Source organism: Sapajus apella, unplaced genomic scaffold, assembly GCF_009761245.1.
Source record: "Sapajus apella isolate SASKATOON/1434 unplaced genomic scaffold, GSC_monkey_1.0 scaffold20, whole genome shotgun sequence".
NCBI lineage: Eukaryota > Metazoa > Chordata > Mammalia > Primates > Cebidae > Sapajus > Sapajus apella.
In genome coordinates this window covers 1-23,099 of record NW_022436960.1, presented here as the reverse complement: position 1 = coordinate 23,099, position 23,099 = coordinate 1, and the positions used below count along the sequence as shown (strand labels likewise).

The 23,099-nt window shown below is 56.0% G+C and overlaps 1 protein-coding gene and 1 non-coding gene across 4 annotated transcripts; one reads left to right on the top strand and one right to left on the bottom strand.

Moving 5' to 3' along the window:
* The first annotated feature begins 8,357 nt into the window (after positions 1–8,357).
* On the top strand, positions 8,358–8,419 carry LOC116558138. Its single transcript, XR_004271867.1, has one exon. It is a non-coding gene; the product is annotated as a U7 small nuclear RNA (small nuclear RNA).
* A 9,252-nt stretch (positions 8,420–17,671) lies between these two features.
* Positions 17,672–21,518, bottom strand: BAG5 (BAG cochaperone 5). Of its 3 annotated transcripts, none has more exons than XM_032287269.1 (3): positions 21,312–21,518; positions 18,249–19,869; positions 17,672–18,218 (listed from the first exon to the last, which is right to left on the bottom strand). In XM_032287269.1, the coding sequence occupies exon 2, from the start codon at positions 19,839–19,841 to the stop codon at positions 18,498–18,500; it is 1,344 nt and encodes a 447-aa protein (XP_032143160.1). In that variant the 5' UTR covers positions 19,842–19,869; positions 21,312–21,518; the 3' UTR covers positions 17,672–18,218; positions 18,249–18,497. The 3 variants fall into 3 exon arrangements, with proteins under 3 accessions (XP_032143160.1, XP_032143161.1, XP_032143162.1); XM_032287270.1 differs by lacking the exon at positions 21,312–21,518 and adding an exon at positions 20,793–20,929; XM_032287271.1 differs by lacking the exon at positions 21,312–21,518 and adding an exon at positions 20,629–20,758.
* Between the last annotated feature and the right edge of the window lie 1,581 nt (positions 21,519–23,099).

The following is a 23,099-nucleotide window of genomic DNA, read 5'->3' as shown; positions in this document are numbered from 1 at the left end:
CCTGATGCCAGCCCCCACCCAGCCGAGGACCTGCTCAGAGGGTGGCCTCGATGGCTCCTGCAGCCCTGAGCCCTGGCCTGCTTGCCTCCTCGTGGCCTCCGTCTCGGGCCACCTGTGCTCCCTGCCTCTGACCACCCTGCCTTGCTGGTGCCCCCAGGTGCAGGCATGGGGCCCTCATGGGGTTCAGGGCTTGGAGTTCTGTTGGAGCCTCCATCCCTTGCCACCCCTCTCCCTGGCCCCAGACTCAGTAACCAGCCCCCAGCCCTGCCAGACAAGCTCTGCCAGAGCCACACTGCAGGGCCCCTGGCCCCTGCAGCCATCCGTGTCCAGTGGCCTCAGGAAGGTGTGTGCCACTCCCTTCAGGCTCCACATTCCCCCCTCCATGGATGCCCTCCTAAGGAGCTCCGGGCCAGCTGGTGACCCGGAGAGAAGCTAGGAAGTTGCTGTGCTTGGCAGTCCTCCGCACCTCACAGATAGTTCCGAGCTTCTGGGGACAGCGGCCAACCCTCACCCTCACCCCTCCCCCCCCGCCCCCATCATGCACGCCCTCCATCTCTCCAGGCCACACTGGCTGGGCCTCAGCCCTGCCTCCTCCCCCATCCCTGAGGATAGAGGTCGGACCCCAGCTGCTGTCTCCAGTGGCACCAGGGTCCCAGCTCAACCACACATTCTGTGTGGGCCAAGAATGTGCAGTTCCTTTCTGTCCTGGGTGGGCCAGGTGCACAGTGGGAGTTCCATGAACACACAGTGGAGCTCGACAGACAATGCCGCTGCCCCCCACCCCCAGCCCGCTCTGTTTACATGGCTTTTGCCACCGTGGTCTCTGGCACCCAGTCCCCACCGGCCCCATTGGGCCAACCCTTTGCCCCACACCAGGTGTCCAGTGCCCTCCATGGGGGAGGGATGCCTCCTTTGTGCACTGCCTGGGGGAGGCAGGGAGGCAGGGAGACAGGGTCCTTGCCCCAGCACCCTGAGCAGGGCTTTGGTCAAAGGCCATGCCCTCTCAGCCTCAGACCCCTGCCTCTGTCCCAGGGGTATCCTCAGGAGCTCCCCAACTGGGCTCGTGGGGATCTCCTTGTGGCTGGCATGGGAAGTGCCCAGGAGTACCCCAGGCCTGCTAGCCCCATACTCTGTGTGCATGCCAGGGAGGCCTGGTTTTAGCTGCTGGTCTGCATGTCTCAATGGTCACCCCCAGAGACCACCCCACCAGGGGCTGACTGCCCAGGGAGCCCCTCAACCCTCAGGTTCCCCACCCCTTCCTGCAGCTGCCACCACCAGCCCCAGAAGCTCGCCTGCCGGTCCTGGAGACCCAGGCAGACAGCTGGACACAGACTTTCCACGGGAAGCTTCAGGAAGGGTCTGCCCCTCAACAGGTGTTGCTGCTTCATCAGACGCAAAGTCGGGGTGGGGGTTGCTCCCACCCCTCCCCTGCTCTGTGCTCCTCCACCCGCCCCGGCGTGGAAACCCAGGCTCCCCCAAGGCTGAGCTGGGGCCCCTCAGCGTCTCTCCTGGGCTGGGAGCTAGGGACAAAGAGGCAGCTGCCAGCAGGGAGGGGCGGGGAGGGTGGCTTTTGTGCGCGGGGCCCCTCCTGGTGACCTCACCACCGGCTGGAGAAGGGCCCTTTCTTCCCAAAGGCGGCTGTTGGGAATCCGCCTAGGGACAAAGCCGCTGCCAGGCAGGGCCCCAGTGAGTAGCTGGCCCCCCTTGTGGCATAAATTAGGGGGGGGCCCAGGGGGAGGGGACAGCAACTGCATCTGTCCCTGGGAAGGGGTCACTTGGTGCAAACAGTCAACCAAGCCCCCCGTTATACATGGGGTGCATGGGGCTGCTCCTCCAAGCTTCATTCATTCGGCCCATTCCTTCATTCCGCAGATGGCTGCTGGGCGCTGGCCCAGGCAGCCGTGTGAGGGCCCTGGGGACACAGAGGGGACGCATCTGGTGGATGAGGGAGCAGTGGGTGAGGGGTGGGGTGCCCAGTCTGGAGGGAGAACTAGGGACAGACGAGTCAGAGTCGACCAGAGGTGCCAGGGCCCCGGTTGGGGCAGGTGGGGAGATCCCCACTGAGCATAGTCACCTAGCAGGTCACCCGCAGGACAGGAGCCACAGGCCTCCAGTAGACCTCAGGAAAATATTTGGTTTTCAATGTGTGGTGTTCAGTGACATCCCACCTCCCATGTGTGGCCAAGAAGGGCTTCCTGTCCCTAGGGCCTGGGTGACCCACAAGGTGTCCACACAGCCTTGCTGGCCCTTGGCCTGGCTTCCCAGCCTCCCACAGGGCACTGTCCCCACCCCTACCTCCCCGTATATTCCCTGTCTCGCCAATGCAGAGAGCAGTGAGGCCAGCACACAAAAGGACAGGTGGCCTGAGAGAGATGCCCAGCACTACTCAGGCCCAGCTCCCAAGGACTGTTCCTCAGTCTTCCAGGCACTGGGCACATGCTCCATCCCCAAGGCACTAAGCACATCAGGCCAGACCAGGTGGGCTTCTTGGAGGAGGCAGAAGGCCCAGAAGGTCAGGCTGGGTCCCGGAGGCAGGCTTAGGCTGTGCTGGTCAGCAGGGCTCTGCCAGGCCGGGAGGGGTCCTGGCCATGCCGATGACAGAGGCCCGAGTGGGGAGGCCAGAGGGCACAAAGGGCCTTGTCCCATGAGCAGGGCATGTGAGCAGCTCCTGGCCTGACCTCGAGCCCCGACGCCTGAGGCCTGAGCCTGCCTTGCAGTCACCAGCAGAACCGGGGCTGGGAAACTTTCAAAGCCTTTCAGAGCCACCAGGTCCACAGCTGCCCAGGGCGGGGGGGGGGGGGGGCGCCTGCTGGGTGCTGGACCCTGTACCCCACCTTCACCCTCATGTGTAGATGAGCAGGAGTGTCTGCATGGCTGGCCCAGGCCAGGAGGAAGGCTGATGCAAACAAAGCTTCCGGGGCACCAAGACACCACAGGCCGGGGCACGTGGCTCCCCCAGGAGCCTCTAAGGCCCTATGCCCCCGCCCTGGGCGTGGAGCGAGATGGGCGGAGGCGGGTGTAAGTAGGCCAGCGCTTTGTGCAACGTTGCTATGGCGCTGCCGCCGCCTGTGCAGGCTTCCTCTGGGCACATTCCCAGGACTTGGAGCCCGCCAGTCAGCCCTCCCAGCCCCTGGCCAGGCCCCATCCCAGTTGGGGGCCTCGAAGCCTTTTCCACCCACAGGCTGCTGGGGGGCAGGCTAATTGTCCCACTTCGTTACACCCTCAAACCCACTGCACACACATGCTCACAGCGACAGCACACACACACTCTCACAGAGGAATGTGCACATGTTCACACACGTGCACACGTGCCACACACGCACACACCCCACACCCACAGGCAGGCGCTCAGGGCCTAGGGCTTACTGTGCCCCAGGCTGCAACCTCCAGGTTCACTCTGACCTCCAGGCCAGTGTGGGGCCTCTGAGCGGAGCACGTGTGGTGAGGGACATGAACGTACAAGGCCAGGGGCTGCCCCATTGCTGGCCTTAGGGAGGAGGCTGGGGGCCTAGAATTCAGGGGACAAACTGGCCCGAACCCCACGCCCCATTGCTGGGCCTGTGGGACAGACTCCAGGCCCTGTGCTGGGAGGGCTGGGACCTCTGATGCTGGGGGCAGTGCTCCGCCAGGTGTGGCAGGAGGGTGGCAGGCTCTCAAGGCCTGAGGCCCTGGGCAGCCCAGCCCAACTCCCACTGTCAGCGGGCGTCACAGTGTGAAGAACCTGGGTGTCTGGGAAGAGAGGTGACCCCAGGGTCCCTGGCTGCCCTGAAACCTGCTGACGAGGACCCCACTGATGGCAGGATGGCTTCCTTGCAGTTGGCGTCCTGGAGAGGGGTCAGGCTGTAAGCTGGGGGTGGAAACGCTGGGAACACCCAGGCCCTCTCCAAAGACCATGGCCTAGGACCTTGCCCCATGTGTGCCGCCAGCGGCTCCTGAGGGGCTGGTGGATGGGGACCTGGCAGTCTCTTACCAGCAGAGGCATGAGGCTCTCATGGCACTGCCGCAGAGGCTGCGCTTCCCCAGGAGCCCATTTGTTCTTTAGGGTAAACGCTGCTGCCTGTTAGAATTTGAGGCCCCTGGGACAGGCTGGAGCTGAGGCTGATAGGCGGGTCCTTGTCATGAGGCTGCTGTGCCCCCCAGCAGCCCTCCTGAGCATGACGCTGTGTGAGAGGTGCTCAGAGGTGCTCTCAGAAGGCAGGGCTGGGCTTGGGGCAGGGCAGGAGTGCGTCCCGAGACACACCAGACAAGGCTTCTCAGAGGCTGCTGCCCCCCCGACCCTGTGGCGGGTGTGTCTGCTGGCACCGAGGTGTTCTGGGGCAATGAGGGAGAAAAGGCAAGGCAGAGAGACTTTGGGGGCACAGGGGCCGGGGTGGGGTCCTGGCTCCTTCTTGCAGCTGCAGCAACAGGCGCCAAGGCTGGCTTTGGGCAGAGGCCGCCGCCACCAAGAAGCCAGGCTGGAGGGCAGGTGCTGACTCCATCACCGTAACCAGAGCCCCCGCTGGGTCCAGGGGAGCATGAGGAGGCCAGAGCCACGGCCCCACGCCCTGCCCACAGGCTGGCCTGTGCAGCATGGAGGTGGCTCCAGGGCGGCTGTGCACAGCAGTTACCCCTGCCTGCCTGCCGCACGGCCACCTGAGTTGTCCTGGCTGCTGCCAGTGCAGTATGGTGACCCTATCGGCCAGGATGGAGCCAGCACACAGGGACATGGTTGGGGAGGTCACCAAAGGTTTCTTGCAGGAAGTAGCATTTGGCTTGGGCTGTGGAGGAGGAGCACGAATTACCCAGGAGGGCTGGGCCAGGGTCCAAGGCAGAGGCCACCTGTGCAGAGATGCAGGGCTGATGGCACAGGCCCTGCCACGGGGAAAGACAAGTCCCTGCCAGCCAGCTGTGAGCCGCCACCATCCTGATGACAGAACCACACTGGCAGGCAGGGCAGGCCGCCTGTGGCAGAGTTGGGGGCCCAGGCAGTAGGTTAGAGGCTGCCAGATCTGAGGGAGCTTTGTGCCAACACATGATGGTGGCAGGTGTTCATTGGAAGCCTCACGCAAGCGCCATCCACCCCGGAACAGAAGCGTAGCCCAGGCGATGCCATGGCCACCTGTCCACTATTGGCTAGGGCAGTTGCACCCAGCGGTGGCCCAGGCAGGATGGCTGCGCCGGCCGGCTGGCCTCAGGCCACTTCCGGTGTTCTGGGCTCGGCAAAACGTGGCCTTGGGCGCCACCTGGTGACAAGACATGAGAGAACCAGGCAGGCAGGTGGGGGCCTTGGAGGGGCAGGCGCATGGCGTTTGGGGGACCTCCAAGGTCAGGGAGCTGCGTGCCATGCAGGTGAGCCCCCCTGCAGGCCAAGGGCTGTACGGCAGGCAGGGGGTGATGGGGTCTGTCTGGGGTCCTCCCTTTCCACCAGGCCTGGCCAGTGCCGATGCTTGGCTCTGTGGGGCTTTGTGCACTGGGACTGGACGAGGGGACCAACCAGAGCAGCCCAAGCCATGGTCCCCACCCCAGCAGTGACAGGGCTCACATGCTCAGCTAGCGGCACGTCCTGGGGTGGGTCTGCCCTGGCACAGGCCTACTGCCAGTATAGGCATCCATGGCATTCACCGGGCCAGGCTTGGTGGGCTGCCGTGGGCTGGGCCTGGGGGGCTTCCCCAAGAGAACCCAGCCCAGGGTCAGCCTGGGATTGGTGCTCTGCTCTCTGAGGGAGTCACTGATCAGGATGCAGTCCTGCCCCTCTTGGGGCCCCAGTCCCAAGGCCCTGTGGGATCTGGCCCTGCAGACTCGCACCTGCCTGCCCAGCTCCAGCCTGGGGGTCCTTGCTCCAGCTGTCCCGCCTGCACCCTCCTCCCCAGGCCCCCATGGCCCTCCCCGCAGGACCATCCACAGAGCCATGTTGGTCCTGGGATGCCTGCTTTTCCTTTGAGGAGCTGGGTCAGGAGTGAGGGCTGGAAGATGTCCTCTCCTGGGAGATGAAGCCTGGACACACAGAGGAATGGGAACACCCAGGAGCCCCGGGCTGCCAAGAGCACCCTGGGCCTGCTGTGGCCATCTGCAGGGAGTACCCAGACCAGACCTCAGCTCAAGAAGGCAGCCGGGCACCTCGCGGCCTCAGGCCTGCACCTTGACATCCCTGGCACTTTTTTTTTCACATTTTTTATTTTTGTGATAGTCTCACTGTGTCCTGGGCTGGAGTGCAGTGGCACGATCTTGGCTCACTGCAATCTCTGCCTCCCGAGTTCAAGCAACCCTTGCTCTTGCACCTCCCGAGTAGCTGGGACTACAGGCACAAGCCACCACACCTGGCTAATTTTTGTGCCCCGGCACCTTTAATAAGCAGCCCCCTTTGCTATCAGCAAGTACCAGCGGATTCTGCCACGTGCCCATGCTTCTGTGACCCTGCCCCCATGGCTAGCCCATCCTCCTACCAGCCAGGCCAGACCCCTGGGAGCCCCCATCTCCTGATGCCGTCCTCACTGTGCCCAAATCCTTTCCCTGACCCCTCCCCCAACCCCACTGCTGCCCCCAGGGGTACTCAGCAAAGTCCCCAAACCTCCCTCGGCTAGTGGAGTCCAGATGGCCCTGGGAGTCCTGGTGCTGTCCCTACCCACCGCCCAGAGTTCTTCCAGGGCCTTCCGTGTGCCCGGCCCTGGCTCTGGGCTCTGTTTTTCAAAAGTTTTCATTTTCCTTTAATCCCTACGTGCAAAGAGATGCTGGCTGTGCCACAGGAGCAGAGTTGGAGGCACCCCTGGAAGAATCAGGGCACTCCCCAGTTTCCTGACCTCTTTCTGGGCCTCACTTTCATCTCCGGCCATCAGCAAGGGTGTGCCCCTCCACCCAAAGGCCCTGCTTCTGTGCCAGGCTCAGTGTAGAGGGTGCACCCAGAAGGGCCTTGACTTCCCCACCACGGGTGAGCTTGGTGGCACTCGGGCCGGGCTCATGCACACCTGGCTACACCTGAGGGCGCCGCTTCCTGCTGACCCATTGGGCCCTTATAAGACAGGCACCCTCGGAGCTTTGCAGCAGTCCCCTCGGCTCCGCTCCTGCTGCCCCGGGGCCCACACCACCTGCAGGGTGCACACACAGGTGTCAGCGTGTGGAGTCAGGAGCCGCTCTGGGAACTGGGGGTACCAGCAGGAACTCCGGGCCTCAGGGGGCAGGCCCCGCATCGTGCTGAGTCCTCTGAGGACAGGGCAGGTGGGGTAGAGCACAGACATTGTGGCTGACGTCTGGCACATGGTGCCTGCTGAGGTTCACGTGGCCCACTGGGGTATAGCCTTCTGGTGGCCTGGCCATGAGGGCGTTTCTGCCCGTGACCCTGCACCAGACAGCGGCCAGTCCACTCTCACCCGCCCTGGGTGACTGGTATGCCCAGAGACAGCAGAGGGGAGAGGGACCTTGAGAACCCGGCCGGCCCTCCACACCCATTTCTGCCCCTGTGAGCACGGCTCTGGTGCTTCTCTCGGTCCAGCCTGCCCAGCCTGGGAGGGGCCAGCCTTCGACCCCAGGGGTGAGCAGATGGCTCCGTCCTAGCTCCTAGCCACAGTGAGCCTCGGGCACCATGCCCTTCTGTCAGCTGCAGACGCTTGCTGGGCACCTTCCCTGCCCCACGCCTGGCAGACAGATGAAGTAACAGGAGTCCCTTCCTTACCTGGCTGCCCCTCCCTTTGACCAGAGCCAGATCCCAGACCCCACCCTGCCCCGCCACCTTGCCCCCTCTGCAAGCACAGGGTCTCTGAGCCGCTGGGACACAGCTTCCTGTCTTGTCCCTGCCTCCTGGCCCACGCCACGGTCCCAGGTGCCCCTCCCCACACAGCATAGCTGTGGCCGTCTGTGGATCTGTCCTCCCCAGCCCTTGCCAGGCTATGGAAGCACTGGGATGTGGCAAGCTCACGTGCCCCTGGGGAAGGGCCCAGCAAAGTCACCAAAGTGGCAAACAGCAGGAGCATGAAGCTATGAGGGCTGAGGAAACTGAGGCACACGGAGATGTCTTGCACGTGTCAGGGCCCCAGGTAGGTGGTGGCAGAAGGCTGGGACCTCGGGTGGGCCTCACCAGTCACACAGCCTTGGCTGACCATCTGTCCTCCTATCCAGCCACAGGGACAAAGACCTCTTTGTCTCTCCACCCTTCCGCCCAGAGCCTCCCCAGCCAGTGCAGCTCTGAGCGCGTCCCCGAGGGAGGGAGCCAGCCCCTGGTGGGGCCTGGCAGTCCTGGCAGCTGCCCTGAGGTACAGGCCCTGGGGGACTCGGTGCTTTGAGGGCAGCGGCAGGTGATGGAGGTGGGCTGGGGGAGGGAGGCCGAGAAGGCGGCAGTGTGGAGCGTGTGAGTGTGTTCATCAACTGAGCTACAAACATGTCTTTTCCAGTGTTACAGTTCTTCTAGAATTTGACTAACAGGTTTTCCAGTCTTTACCAGAAAGCCCTTTAAATAAAAGGAAAAGAAAAAAAAAATCTTCCTCAATCAAATCTGAGGTGATTTGACTCCTTCACCCACCAGGCTGGCTGGGTGGGGAGGGAGGACCCGAAGCCCAGGCTCCTGGGAAAAGGCTGTGGCTCAGCCTCACCCACAGCAGCTCCGCTCCCCACCCCAGGGCTTGGCTGGGACACCAGCCCTTCCTGGCAGCGGTGTCCTACCCCACAGAGGAGCCACCGCTGGGGTACTGCCCTTCACCAGGCCCAGAAGCCCAGTTCTCAGCCTGGAAAGAAAACCTGCCTGGGCCCCTTGTGGCCAGGGTGAGGCTTGGTGGCCACGGAGGGCCTGGTGGGAGAACTGGAGCCCAGCGGCCTGGGAGGGGCCCAGGTCTGACGCCTCATACTGCACCCAGCTCGCTGCAGGCCTTCAGCTCCAAAACCGTGTCCTCAAAATCCTGGTGATGCTGTCACAAGCGAGCTCTCTCCTCCCCGATTCTGGGAAGGCTCTGGGTGAGAGGCTGACTGTTCCTCCCACCAGGAACTCCAGTACTGAACTGACAGCCACCTGCAGCCCCCACCCTACCCCAGGCAGTGCTGTACCCCAGGCCAGCACGACCAGCCTAGCGGGTCCTCCTGGGGCTCTGGGGCTCATGGACGGCCTCCCCAGCAACGTCTCTGCTGGTCTAATTGTCTGGGAGGGAGCTGGGTGAGCACCAGGGAGAGGCCAGGTGGATGCCCGCCCATCGGGAACAGTGCTGGGTGGGGATGGGGGCACCTTGGGGCACACACGAGCCACTGGAAAGGCTGATGTCCACTCAGGGCGAGAGTCACTGGGGATGGCTGTGGGGGTGGAGGTGGCCAGGAAGAGCAGGTGTGGCAGAGTGGGCACAGCTCACGTGGACTGGTGGGGCCCTGCCCTGCTGGGGACTGTCCCAAAGGGGAGCATGGCATGTCACTCCCCAGGCTAGACACCATCACGGCTGCCCTTCCTCATGGCTGAAGTGCAGCTCCCAGGCCCCACCCGGAGGCTCTTGAGTCCCCTTCCTTCCCTCACCCTGCAAAGCGGACCTGCCTCCTGTCCCTCGAAGGACTCTCAGGCCCCAGGCCTGCCCCAGCAGCTCATGGTCCGGCTTGGCTAGCTCTGCCTGGCTCTGCAGGCTCCGGCAGCGGTGGCAGCCATCAGCATAGCTGGACTGCCAGCATGGCGCCTCCCAGGCAGGCGGCACTCTCACTCTGAAGCTCCCACCTGCCGACTCAACAGTGCCCTTCCGACCACGGTCTTGCCTGGGAAGAAGACAGACTCCTGCACCTTGTGCCGCATTCCGCTTCTCATCAGTGACCAGCTAACCTCCCCACCTCGACCAGGAAGCCTCCCTGGGCTTCTCAGCCTCCCATCACATCTGGCCCATGCTCCCTGCGATGGATCCCTCAGAAAGCCGCATGGCCTCTGCAGGGGCCCTCGTCCAGGTCCATGCCTTTGCCCCCAGTGCCTCGCAGGCACTGCGCAGATGCTGGTTACATGGAGAGCCCACCACAAGGCTCAGCTGCACTCGCTCAGTCCTCACCCCCACGGGTTACTGGGTTTCTGTCAAGTACCTCACCCAGCAACCAGGAAGATGCCTCTGGAATGTGTGCCAGGCCCGCGCTGGCCCTGACGCTGCCTCTCCCTGGTCCTTTCCAACAGCACCGACATGGATGTCGGCCCAGGCTCAGGAAGCAGAGCTAACTGGTCATTTCAGTGTCACAAGTACAAGCAGATGAATTTCAGAGACAGAAGCCAACATCACCACCCCTCATCTCTAGACGCGTGGCTCCAGCCAGCTTGGCCTCCATGGCTGGGTGGTCAGCCAAGGGCTCTGGCATCGGAGAGGCCTTGCTTCTCCAAAGCAGGACGTGACTGGTCTGCTCTGCTGGCCCTCCTGCCCCAGGGACCAAGTGGGAGGCACTTCTGATTCCACCTGGGCTCTCGGGGAGGGGGATGAGGTGGCCTCAGGAGAGAGATCTTGATTGGCAACCCCAGAGTCCTGGTAGAAGGCGCAGCAGAGAAAATTTGGATGTGATAAGCAGAAAGGTTTTAAACACTCTCCGAAGCTATCTGAAGATCGAGATTTTTCCACTCATTTATTCAGCAAGTATTCGATGAATGCCTATTCCATGCCAGGAGCTGAGGACACTATTTCCAAAGAACAGCTCATCCAATAGGTATGTGAGTGCCCGTTACTGTCAGAACCTGAGGTCGCACGGATGAAGAGACAGATGTTGCCTTGAAAGGCACTGTGGCCTGGCGTGGGAGAGACAGGCGGGCCAGCATGTCCAAGAGCTGTTAATAGGGTACAGGAACAGAAGATACGCTCCACAGCTGGTGAAATGGGCAGGAGGGCTTCAGATGAGAGCACCAGAACCCAGGGCCATGAAGAGCAAAGGCATGTCCACTTGGCACGCAGGACCACCAGCTCCATGTCCCAGCACCCACAGAGGACCGGGGTGGGACGGACACCCGTGTGAGGAGACAGAGGGCGGGGAGCTGGCAACATTCATCTGAACACACGGCCACAGGGAAACGGCTCGAGAACTGAAAGGATTCTAACACACCCTGAGAGCCAGCCATTTGCTGCGACCGCAGCAGGGACCAGAGATGGAAAGGCAGCATGTGGCAGAGTCCTTAGCAAACGGGGTCACGGATCCCTGGCAGCTCAGGAAAGACCAAAGAACCCTAAGGGGAGAACAGCTTCACTTCGCCTTACTATAGAAAGATACATTTTTGCAGCTGTAATTCACAAGTGGAAGAAGTGTGGACAGAACAAAGCATTCCTTTAAGACAGTCTTTCCATGATGAGGGATGCCGGCTCACTGACGCAGTGGCTTTGGGACATAATCCTGGAGCTGAATCCTTCAAACCTAAGTGCTAAATACTGCCCACCTTTCAGAAGAAACTGAAGCTCAGCGGCTCAGCTTTGAACGTGGCAGAGCTGGGCCGGGCGAACGTGGCACAGCTGGGCCGGGAGAGGTGGCTAACACCTGTAATCTAAGCACTTTGGAGGCCAAGCTGGGCAGATCACCTGAGGTCGGGAGTTCAAGACCAGCCGACCAACATGGCGAAACTGCTTCTTTAAATTAAAAAAAAAAGAAGCCGGGTGCGGTGGCTCACACCTGTAATTCCAGCACTTTGGGAGACCGAGGCAGGTGGATCACAAGGTTAAGAGATCGAGACCATCCTGGTCAACATGGTGAAACCCCGTCTCTACTAAAAGTACAAAAAATTAGCTGGGCATGGTGGCGCGTGCCTGTAATCCCAGCTGCTCAGGAGGCTGAGGCAGGAGAATTGCCTGAACCCAGGAGGCGGAGGTTGCAGTGAGCCGAGATCGCCCCATTACTCTCCAGCCTGGGTAACAAGAGTGAAATTTCGTCTCCAAAAAAAAAAAAAAAAAAGGAAGTGGCACAGCTGGCCAGACGTGGTCGCTCACACCTGTAATCCCAGCACTTTGGGAGGCTGAGCATGCAGATCATGAGGTCAAGAGATGAAGACCATCCTGGCCAACATGGTGAAACCCCATCTCTACTAAAAATACAAAAATTAGCCGGGTGTGGTGGCACGCGCCTGTAGTCACAGCTACTTGGTAGGCTGAGGCAGGAAAATCACTTGAACCCTGGAGGTGGAGGTTGCAGTGAGCCAAGATCATGCCACTGCAATCCAGCCTGGCAATAGGGCTAGACTCTATCTCAAAAAAAAAAACAAAACAGTGGCACAGCTGAGATGTGAGCCTAGCAGTCCTGGCACCAGCCTGCTTTTAGCTAGTTGGCCAGCATTCCCTGAAGTGGGAGCTTTTAGAAATCCTGATGTCCAGGCTGTACCCCATCCTGATGAAACTAGAATCCCTGGCATGGGCCCCAAGCACCAGCCATTTCTTCAGCTCTCCAGGTAAGTCCCACATGTGGCTGACTCATGAACTGTAACCAAATTGTCCTGCCCTCCTTTGCCGTGTTACCCTGGGCAATTCCCTGGGCAAGGGGCCACCCGAATCTCAGAATCATCTATGAAAACAGGTAATATGAAAAACCTGTCTCGGAGAATCGCTTGAACCCAGGAGATGAAGGTTGCAGTGAGCTGAGATCCCACCACTGCACTCCAGCCTGCGTGACAGAGCGAGACTCCATTTCAATTAAAAAAAGAAGAAAAAAAGAACAACCTGACTGAAGGGGTGCTGAGAACTTAAAAATGTATGTAGAACAGATGGCCGGGCAGCGGAGCTGGGGCAGTCTGGACCACATCGCTCAGGGCCTTTCAGGGACATAGCCAGTGAAATAGTGGAGGTCACTGAAGGTTTTCATTCAGAAAAGCCGTATGATCAGAGCTGTGCTTTTAGAAAGACCAAGACAGCCAATAGGTGAATGAGGACCTGAAATAGCCTGCTGGTGACTAGCATAACAAAGGGCACAAGTGGAAGAGACCTAGAACTAGGGACCCAGAGTCCTAAGCCTGCCTGGTGACTCTCCCAAGCCTTCAGCTTCGTACAGTGATAACTACATAAAATGGAAAAGCAAGCCTGGGTGCGGTGGCTCATGTCCGTCATCCCAGCACTTTGGGAGGCTGAGGTGGGAGGATCGCTTGAGCCCAGTTCAAGACCAGCCTGGGCAACATAGTAAGACCCTGTTTCAAGCTGGGCATGGTGGCTGACATCTGTAATCCCAGCACTTTGGGAGGCTGAAGCAGGCGGATCACCTGAGGTCAAGAGTTTGAGACCAGCCTGACCAATATGGTGAAACCTCGTCTTTAAAAAAAAAAAAAAAAAAAAAAAGACCCTGTTTCAATAAAAAACAAAAGAACCCAAAACATTTTGTACAGGGCTTGACACACAGGAAAGTTTAACTAATGATAGCTTAACCAAGGAAGCATCTAATCATAGCACAAGATACATAAGATGCCCTCAGACATGTCCTGACCAGCAGGGGCAACCCCAGACCTACATACACGGGGACCCCAATTAGGGCCCAGCGGGTACCCACAATCACGAGGCAAGCTTGCCAGGGCACTGCCCTCAGCCTACTCTTTTTTTTTTTTTTTTAAGCTGGGACTACAGATGCACACCACCACACCCATCTAATTTTGTATTTTTAGTAGAGATGAGGTTTCACCATGTTGGCCAGGATGTTCTTGACCTCTTGACCTCATGATCTGCCAGCCTTGGCCTCCCAAAGTGCTGGGGTTACAGGCGTGAGGCACCAAGCCCAGCCAGGTTTCTTTTTTAAAAAAATTATTTTAATTTTTGGTAGATACAGGGTCTGTGTTGCCCAGGCTGGTCTTGAACTCCTGGGCTCAAGCGATCCTCCCATCTCAGCCTCCCAAAGTGCCAAGATGCCCGCTGTGAGCCACCATTCCCACCCTCTCCTGTCCTCCTCCTTCTTCTTTTTTTTTTTTTTTAGGACCGGGTTTCACTGTGTTGGTCAGGCTGGTCTTGAACTCGTGACCTCAGGTGATCTGCCCGCCTTGGCCTCCAAAGTGCTTGGATTACAGGTGTGAGCCACCGCGACCAGCCTCCTGTCCTTCTTCTAACCAGCCTTGACGAGCGCGGTGAGACCCTTCCCTAAGCCACTGGTCTTTCTCCAGCTTGCACTTGGCACCCGCCCTGACACCAAGACATTCACGCCTGAGACAGACCCAGCGCAGCCGACTCCCCCCGTCCCTTCTCTTACTAGCCTGGAGTTTCTCCCCCGCCACTGGTGGCACAGTGGATCTTCAACCCTCAGCACAACACGAGGATACGCTTGGAGCCTGGTTGGTAAGTGATAGGAATCCTCACGTGGTAGAGGATTTACTGAAAAGCTCACATTTCCCCCAGAGTGTTTCTCTTTAACCTGTACCCATCACTTCTCTGGGCTCTGGGCCTGCCGTGCATTTGTGAGGCTTGCACAGGCTGCCTCTGTTCGGATCACCTGGAAGATAAAAGCGGGCAGAGAAGACAACAGAAAATACAATAGGAAAGGGTTAAAAACAGGAAAACGAGTTAGTGCTGTCACGTAGTGGACTTCCAATGGACAAACAACTGCCCAAGGTGCGCCAGGCACGTCCGCAGTCCCCGCACACGGGCTTTACTCGACGGAGAGGGCCGGAGGCTGCAGTCGGGAACCTCACATACCCAGGAAGGGCCAAATGGACACAAGACTCCCACACCTCTGTCACGAAGCAGGGAAGACAGTTTCATAGCACACTGTCAACAACTCTCCTCTGGGGAGAGGCCCTTTCCAGAACAGTCTCAAAGGTTCTTCTCTTTTCTACAAATAGTCAATTCCTATTTGAGATGCGGGCACCCTCCTGGGGGAGCAGAGCATGAGGCGCCAACCCCCATGACACACATACTTCCTGGGCTGTCTCAACGAGCACAGTGACCTCGTCACCCGGGCGTGGGTCCTGGCACACACACACCACCCTCATCTCCTTACAGCATGGCCACTAGCTGCAGCCAAGGAGCCCACCTGCCCCCAGGCCTGCCTGCTCTGGGCTCCAGTAAGGAAGGGCTCCTCACCCAGGTCAAGACAGTCCACGAAGGTGATGCTATGTAAAGAACACACACCTCAGACTCAGCCTTTCTCCACCGCAAGCCTAAGAAATTGGCTTTATTTCAAGAATAACGAAGAGGGTACTAATATGTGTATCTCAAAATAACACTGAATTGTTGAAGACATACTGTTCCAATTGTCAAAGAGTTGACAGAGGGGACAGGAACCAAGGTACTGGAAACACACACCTGTATTACAGCCAATATTTCTCTAGTTATTAAGAGAAAAATACCCAACAAATTAAAAGCTGAAAAGCTTTGCTCAAAAAAAAAAAAAAACCCAAAACTTGCATGTATAAGCTAAGATCAGACCTTTAAACACCAGACAGAAATTGACAAAAACAAATAAAAACTGGCTAAACTTCTCAAACTGAAGTATATCACATATATATACATTTTAGCAAAATAAGGCAGTAAACTATACTTTGTAGACATATTCATTATGTTGATTTTAGTAAATACTTCACTACAGGCTGACTGGCTTTCCTCTATTTGGATAAAGCAAGGCTGACTGAATGTAAAGAAAGCAAACTTTCCAGCCATTTTTTGCACGATCACGGATTATAGCGTTTAATGCACACTCAAGGCCACACATTTTTGGGGAGGAGGCTTTACTTGCAGTACAGATTCTTTTCATGTAAGATCACAAAAACACAATACAATGTGACGAGCCCAGCTGAGGAATTACATGCAGTAGCCCATATTAACACAAACAGCTCCCATGGGGGCGGCGAAGAGCTACATCAGTGTCACCAGGGTTCACTGCGGGAGAATAATCCGGTACAAGGAACTAGAACAGATTGAAAACAGAAACAAAGCCATGCCTGACAGTCACTCCAGGTCAATCTGATCATTTCCATGACGAAAATAACCCGTGAACAAGTCAAAATGACCGTGGAAGAGCTGACACCCCGTACTCACACCATGCCCAGAGCTTAGCAAAAGGGACACAAACACTTATTTGAAAAGAATGATGGCGACATCTTTCAAAGAACGGGCACTTTTAAAGGGAATGCGGACATTTAACTTTACAAAATGAAATTCAAAATGTAAGTAGTACGCTGGTGGAAGATGTGCCCCTCAAGTGTAACCAGGATTTCCCGGCAGGATAATTAAACAAGGCTCTCATTTAAAAACTCTTCCTCAAGATTTTTTTTTTTTTTTTTTTTTTTTGAGATGGAGTTTCGCTCTTGTTACCCAGGCTGGAGTGCAATGGCGCGATCTCGGCTCACTGCAACCTCCGTCTCCTGGGTTCAGGCAATTCTCCTGCCTCAGCCTCCTGAGTAGCTGGGATTACAGGCACGTGCCACCATGCCCAGCTAATTTTTTGTATTTTTAGTAGAGACGGGGTTTCACCTTGTTGACCAGGATGGTCTCGATCTCTTGACCTTGTGATCCACCCGCCTCGGCCTCCCAAAGTGCTGGGATTACAGGCTTGAGCCACCGCGCCCGGCCTCTTCCTCAAGATTTTAAGAGAATTCTAAAATTATGATACAGAAAAGCAACCTTAAAACTACTCTGGCCAAAATGTGGATTCCAGTGACCTGCCTCAAGCCCGCGGTTGCCAGGTGTTGGGCCTACAGTAGTGTGGGAGGCTCACGGCCTAAATACCGACTGCCCTCTGACCCCATCCAGTGGCTCTAGAACATTTCCAGTAGGAAAGACATATCAAGGGATTTTAATGAATGGGCAATACTGAGAGACAAAGTGAAGATTTGTTAAGGGTTACACTTTTATCATTTTTTAGGTATTAAAGACTACTACTTTGAGATGGAGTCTTGCTCTGTCACCCAGGCTGGAGTGCAGTAGCTTGATGTTGGTTCACCTCCACCTGCCGGGTTCAAGTGATTCTCCTGCCTTAGCCTCCCGAGCAGCTGGGGACTACAGGTGTGCACCACATGCCTAGCTAATTTTTGTATTTTTAGTAGAGATGGGGTTTCACCATATTGGCCAGGCTGGTCTTGAACTCCTGACCTTGTGATTCACCCGCCTCAGCCTCCCAAAGTTCTGGGATTACAGGTGTGAGCCACCTCCACCGACCAAGCCTACTCCCTTAGCTATCATACTTTCAGTTGTTTAAAGTGATGATTTCCCTACACAAAGTTACAAAATTAGCATCTCTGAAAGTGAGTAATAATACCTTGGAGTTCCAAAGAGGTATCGTAATAAGATGACTAGGCGAAAGGTGACCCTGGGGAAAGAGTCTGTTGTAACACTGGGACCAACAGGTTCTCAAGGCACTTCAGAACTTCGGGAAATTATTTTGTACTGGATCCTCAGGAAGTATTTATGGAAATACACATCCTTTAGCAGAAGAGAGACACTTCATGCACGATTGACTTTAATGGCTCTTTCAGGCAACAGAGAAAGCGCCACATGCCCCTAACATGAGCTCAGCTGTTTGGCAGGCACCCAGAGCAGGCCTTTAATTCCCAGCAGGTTTCACTAATTGGTCCTGGAGCAGACGATCTTTATGATGTTTACTACGGGAGTGGCGGCCTAGGAAACGGGAAGGCATGGTCCTTCCGGGTTACTAACAGCACTGGGGAGGCGTGACAAGGCTGTCCATTATACAGCCTTGGACAACAACACGAAAGAACCATTACATGCTACACTCAGACTTTTTGGCTGTTTTAATATAACCTGACATTGGTGGCCAATCTCCAGTTTCCATCCTCCAACTACAGGTACGGGTGTTTCCTTTCTTTTTTTTAAAGGTCCATTAACTTCATTTAAATGTTCCCATCCTTATGAATTACTAAGAAAAACAATAAGTTCAGATACTACAAAAACAATTTACAAGGTATTTATAGCTGGTCCTTTATCCCTTCTCCTTAATGCAATCTCAGAGGTTTTTTGGCTATTAGTTTTCATAATTTTCTCATGTTACACACAAAAACAAGATTCCCCTCTCTAAAATGTAGAGTATGGGGAAAATACAGATGCTGTTTTTCCAACTAAAAATGTTTTCAAAAGAATGGACTGAACGAACAAAAAAAACCTCACCCCATTAAGCTGAGTAGGACCAATCAGGCCTTACAAGTGAAAAAAAATCTCTGTCGAGCACAATAAAACAGAACGTGTACTGCTTACTCCTATTTAACCAAAAATTTCCCCTTTCTCATAATCTTCCTAGTATTATGTAAGGTTATGCCTATTTCTAGATTCTGAAATACCTGCATTTAATGCTTGCACAACCCATTTAAAATTTACAAAAGCTGCCTCTATTTCATTTTCTGATTAAAAACACACACACACACACACACACACACACACACACACACAAAAGGACAAACCAAACAAACCACACCACATCATACAGATAACGATCCGAATGGAAAAGTTAATGTGTTGTAATGGTATTTGTCTTGCAACATCAAAAGCAGCAGATACTGAATAGAATTTGCTTGAATCATAAATACTGAGATTGAAATATGCATGTATAAATCACAGTTGGGCTCAATGAACTAGAAGCTCTCTATACATAGAAGTATACATGAAGTGCAAAACAATATCAAAAGTGAGATCTCTGGTATTTTAGTACTCCCATTCATCGGATTTCAGGTCGAGATAGCTGAGAATATTCTGGGCAAGCTTCACAGCCTGTTTCCTGGCAGCCTTACACTTCTCCTCTCCCTGCGGGTCGACAGCATCCAGGGCTAGCAGCTGCTTGGTGAGCAGCTCTTCCAGCCGGATGTAGTTCTTATCGGTTCGATTTCCATCAAATGAAAGCACTTCTCCCTGGATCTCGGACAAGTTTCCAAGGACGTTCCAGACGGCTTTATGGGATGGGTGCTCCTCACAAGCAAACAGCTTTCTTTTCTCAAGGGCCTCCTTCAAGTCAATGTAGGTGATCAGAGTTTGCACTTCTATCACCGCTCTCCTCCTGGCCTCTCGGATGCAGGGGTTTTTTTCAAGACTTACCTCATCCAACTGTCCAATCAAACCCTGCAATTCTGTTTTGGAGCTCAGATACAATTCAGGAGGGTTCTGTGCTTGGAGGAGTTCATTTTTTATTTCCCTCATTCTCTTGAGGACCTTTTCTATTTTTAAAATGGAATGATTCTGCCTCAGGTCAAACGCTCTAGTAGTGTCTGCTTCCTCTTCTAAATCCAGGTATTTCAATAATTTGTTGATATCTTCTACTACCTCCCTCCGATAATTTCTGATTTCTGTCCGGCCGCACACATCCAGAGCATCCAGGTCGGCCATCAGCCCGGAGAGCACACAAGATAAGTGCCTGCAGGTCTCGCTGCTGTTCACGCCCATCAGAAGCGCAATCAGGACCCCTCGGGCCTTGTTCACCTCACACATCACAAAGTTGATTTTGGCAACAGAAGGGTGTGCATCCTCGGAGAGCGGCAGGGAAGGCTGCTTTTTCATGCAGTCTTCGATAATCTCTTGCACCGCACAGATTTTGGTTAAGGTGTGATACCTTGCTTTCCGCAAGGAGATCTTTCCTCCAGTTTTAACGTGTGTCAGCCTCAGAATGATGTCCTGGATGCCTTCTTCAAACTCATCCGTTATGCAGTTGCCTCCATTATAAAATGGCACAATTTTCTCTCTCACGAGGGACTGGGCTTCCTCAAAAATGTTCTGTATTTCAATCCTGTGTGGGTGGTTTGCATTCTGCTCCAACTCTTTGAGAAGGCGTTCTGTCTCCTGTGCTGCCCTCTTCCTGGCTTGCTGAATATCTCCTTTTCCTTCAGTATCTACAGAGTCTATTTCAAAAAGTTGTTTTGTGAGAATCCTCTCCAGTTTCTTGTAATTCTTGTCATCTGACAGACCACTGAAGCCGACAACTTGCTGTTCTATACTTTTTACTTCCTTTTGGATTTCCTGAAGCCTACTAATAGAAGGATGTTGGTTTCCCATATCCATACTTTTGTGGTGTTCAGTTTCACAAGCACTAAAAGATGACAAGAATAACTTATTACAGCACAAAGCTTCTGCAGAACATTAATGATATATTAAGACATTCTAAAATTCTCATTTTAAAAAGGTATACTTTCCAGCAGTCACCTCACTTCAGCCTCCTCAGTAGCTGGGACTACAGTCGCACATCACCACGCCCAGCTAACGTTACTACTTTTAGTAAAGGCACGTCTCACTATATTGCCCAGGCTGTCTGAGACAATCCGCCCGCCTCCGCCTCCCGAAGTGCTGGGGTTACAGGTGTGAGTCACTGCACGCGGCACAAACTATTTTTTTGGAACCAGCAAGGCACCTTTGTGCAGCGTCAAAGGATAGCTCTTGTAACCTTCCGAGCACTAACACCCCGCTCCGCCAAACAGCTATGCCTTAGTTTCCAGAAACTCTTAAGCCAAAGACACTGAACCACTAGAACAAAAACCAGTGGCTCTCGGCCATCCCCAAGGTTCCCGCTTCTTGGTTTCTCTCCATCCCTTTGTGCACCTCCCTGCCCCACCCTTTTAGCTCCTCACACATCTTCCCTCACAGATGTCTCCCTGAAGAGGTAAAAACCCCACAGGTCTAGAAGAGCGACAGGGACTGCGCTGAAGGGCACCATCTTGGGCCTTGGAGGCCCAGAACCTCCTCAGCACCTACGGTGCTCCATTCTCTCAAAAAAATACAACCCGCGGAAACGTGATAATTATGAATAATTCATTCACTCGCCTCCCACTAAGAGTCCACTATGGCTCAATACATGTTTCAAGCTCTTGGCTTCTATCAAACGGCTTGCTCAAGGTGGGTAACGAACGGAAAAGCATCCATCCCCTGCGGGTATCCTGACGGCCACGGAGGGCAGGCCGCCGGCGCTCCTTCCTCCCCGCCTCGCCCTTCCCTCTTGGCCCTTTACCCAGAAGAGACCTGAGCTGGCTGCGGTCTTGGCGTCCCGTGGTTGAGGTGGCGAGGTGGAAGATCAGCCCTTTACGGGGTGCCGCACCGGAGCTGGGCCCCGAGCTGCATCCCTCGCGCCCCTCCCGACTAGGTCTGAGCCGGGCAGCCGGTGAAGGGGCCGGCGGTGAAGGGGCCGCTACCGCTGTAGCAGCCGCTCCCGGCGTCTCGGCCGGGGTGCCAGGGCGCGCCCGCCGGCCCTGACCTCACAATGGGCCCGCGAGAGGCGCTCGACCCGGCCGGGTAGAGTCTGTCAAGGAGGGGAGCCGAGGCCCGGCCGGAGGCACCAGAGACCAGAGCGGGCCTGCCCCGACCCGCGTCCGACCCAGGGGCGGGGACGGCACCGAGTCCGGCCCGGTCCTGCCTGTGCCAACAGGCCACGCGGGGGTGGGCGCCGGGATACGGGTGGCAGGGTGGGGAGCCCCGCGCCGATGTGAGGCTGCACTCGTCCCCGCGACGAAGGGAAAAGGCCACACGCCGCCCTTTGCTTACCTGTCCCGCCCGCGCCATCGCGCGACGCGCCGCTGACGCCTCCACGACTTCCGCAGTTCAGGCCGTCGCCCGGGCCCGCCTGCCCCGCCCCGGGCCGAACAACCCCAAACCCGGAGACACCTCCGGCGTCTGCTCCTAGCCGCCGTCTGCGCCACGCCCACCGCCAGCGCGCAGCGAGGCAGCCTGGAGTGGCCGCGACCAAGGAGCGGCCGGCCGGGTCAGTGGGCGCCGCCTGCCGACCCCGCCGCCGCCGCACCGCAGGGAAAGCGCACGATCGGCCGCGTCGGCGCGCTCCCTCAGGCTTCGCGACCCTGCCGTAAAACGGTCCCTCGCGTCGTCGCAATGCTGCCGTGCGCCGCGGGAGCCAGGCGGCCTGGGGCCATGGTGGCCTTGCGGGCGGGAAAGACGAGCCTTCTCCCTCCTCTCTGCCGCGCCTTCGCCGGCCGCGGTTGTCAGCTAGCCCCCGAGCGCGGCGCCGAGCGCAGGGATGCGGCTCCCAGCGGGGTAAGCAGGCGCCTGGGGACGTTGGGCCGGGAGGGGCGGCCCCAAGCCTCCCCCGCGTCAACGCCCTCGGTTCGATGGGACTGAGGGTGCCGCCGCCCCGTCGAGGACTGTTGACAGCCAGAACCTTTAAGCATAACAGAGTCACCTACCAAGTTTGTACCTATCTTATTTATTCCTGAGAATTATTTTTTTTTAATTTGAGACAGAGTTTTGCTTTTGTTGCCCAGGCTAGAGTGCAGTGTCGCAATCTTGGCTCACTGTAGTCTCCGCCGCCCAGGTTCAAGCGATTCTCCTGCTTCAGCCTCCCTAGGAGCTGGGGTTACCGGCACCCACAGGCACCCACAACCACGTCTGGCTAACTTGTATTTTTAGCAGAGAGGGGGTTTCACCATGTTGGCCAGGCTAGTCTCGAACTCCTGACCTGTGGTGGTCTGCCCTCCTCGGCCTCCCAAAGTGCTGGGATTACAGGCGTGAGCCACCACTCCCGGCCAAAAATGATTATTCTTTATATTTAAAGATCTCTGGGCGTAGACAGCGTGCATTTTTTCCGTGTGTGTGTGTGTGTGTGTGTGTGTGTGTGTGTGTGTGTGTGTTTTCTGGCTTTGTTAAAATTATTACTGCTTTTCTTCAAGTGGTGAGCACTTTATCATCATACTTTTGTAGCACTTCACGTTGAATAGTTGTTCTTATTTGCAAACTGTGTGTGGGTATATGCATGTTACTGGCCAAAGATTCACAAAGAATGTAGCAAGAAAGAGTGACAAGCAATTCAGGATTTTTTTTTTTTTTTTGGAGACGGAGTTTCGCCCTTGTTACCCAGGCTGGAGTGCAATGGCACGATCTCAGCTCACCGCAACCTCCGCCTCCTGGGTTCAGGCAATTCTCCTGCCTCAGCCTCCTGAGTCGCTGGGATTACAGGCATGTACTACCATGCCCAGCTGATTTTTTGTATTTTTAGTAGAGACGGGGTTTCACCATGTTGACCAGGATGGTCTCGATCTCTTGACCTCGTGATTCGCCCGCCTCGGCCTCCCAAAGTGCTGGGATTACAGGCTTGAGCCACCGCGCCCGGCTTGACAAGCAATTTTTTTAAGTTGTACTTCTTATAAAGGATGGGAGGCCTTTATAAGAAGGCCTTTTAGCTTCTTGGGAGGGGTGTTTTGTTTAAGGAAGGTCTAGGCCTTGATTCCATCTGTCAGATGAAAATGTTGACTAACAGTGCGGAAGGGGCTGGAGATAAAATATTCAACCTAACCATGCAAATATTAAGTAGGCTAGCGAGGG

Coding starts and splice junctions, on each gene's coding strand:
- BAG5 (XM_032287269.1), bottom strand. CDS start 19,841: ATGGATATGGGAAACCAACATCCTTCTATTAGTAGGCTTCAGGAAATC.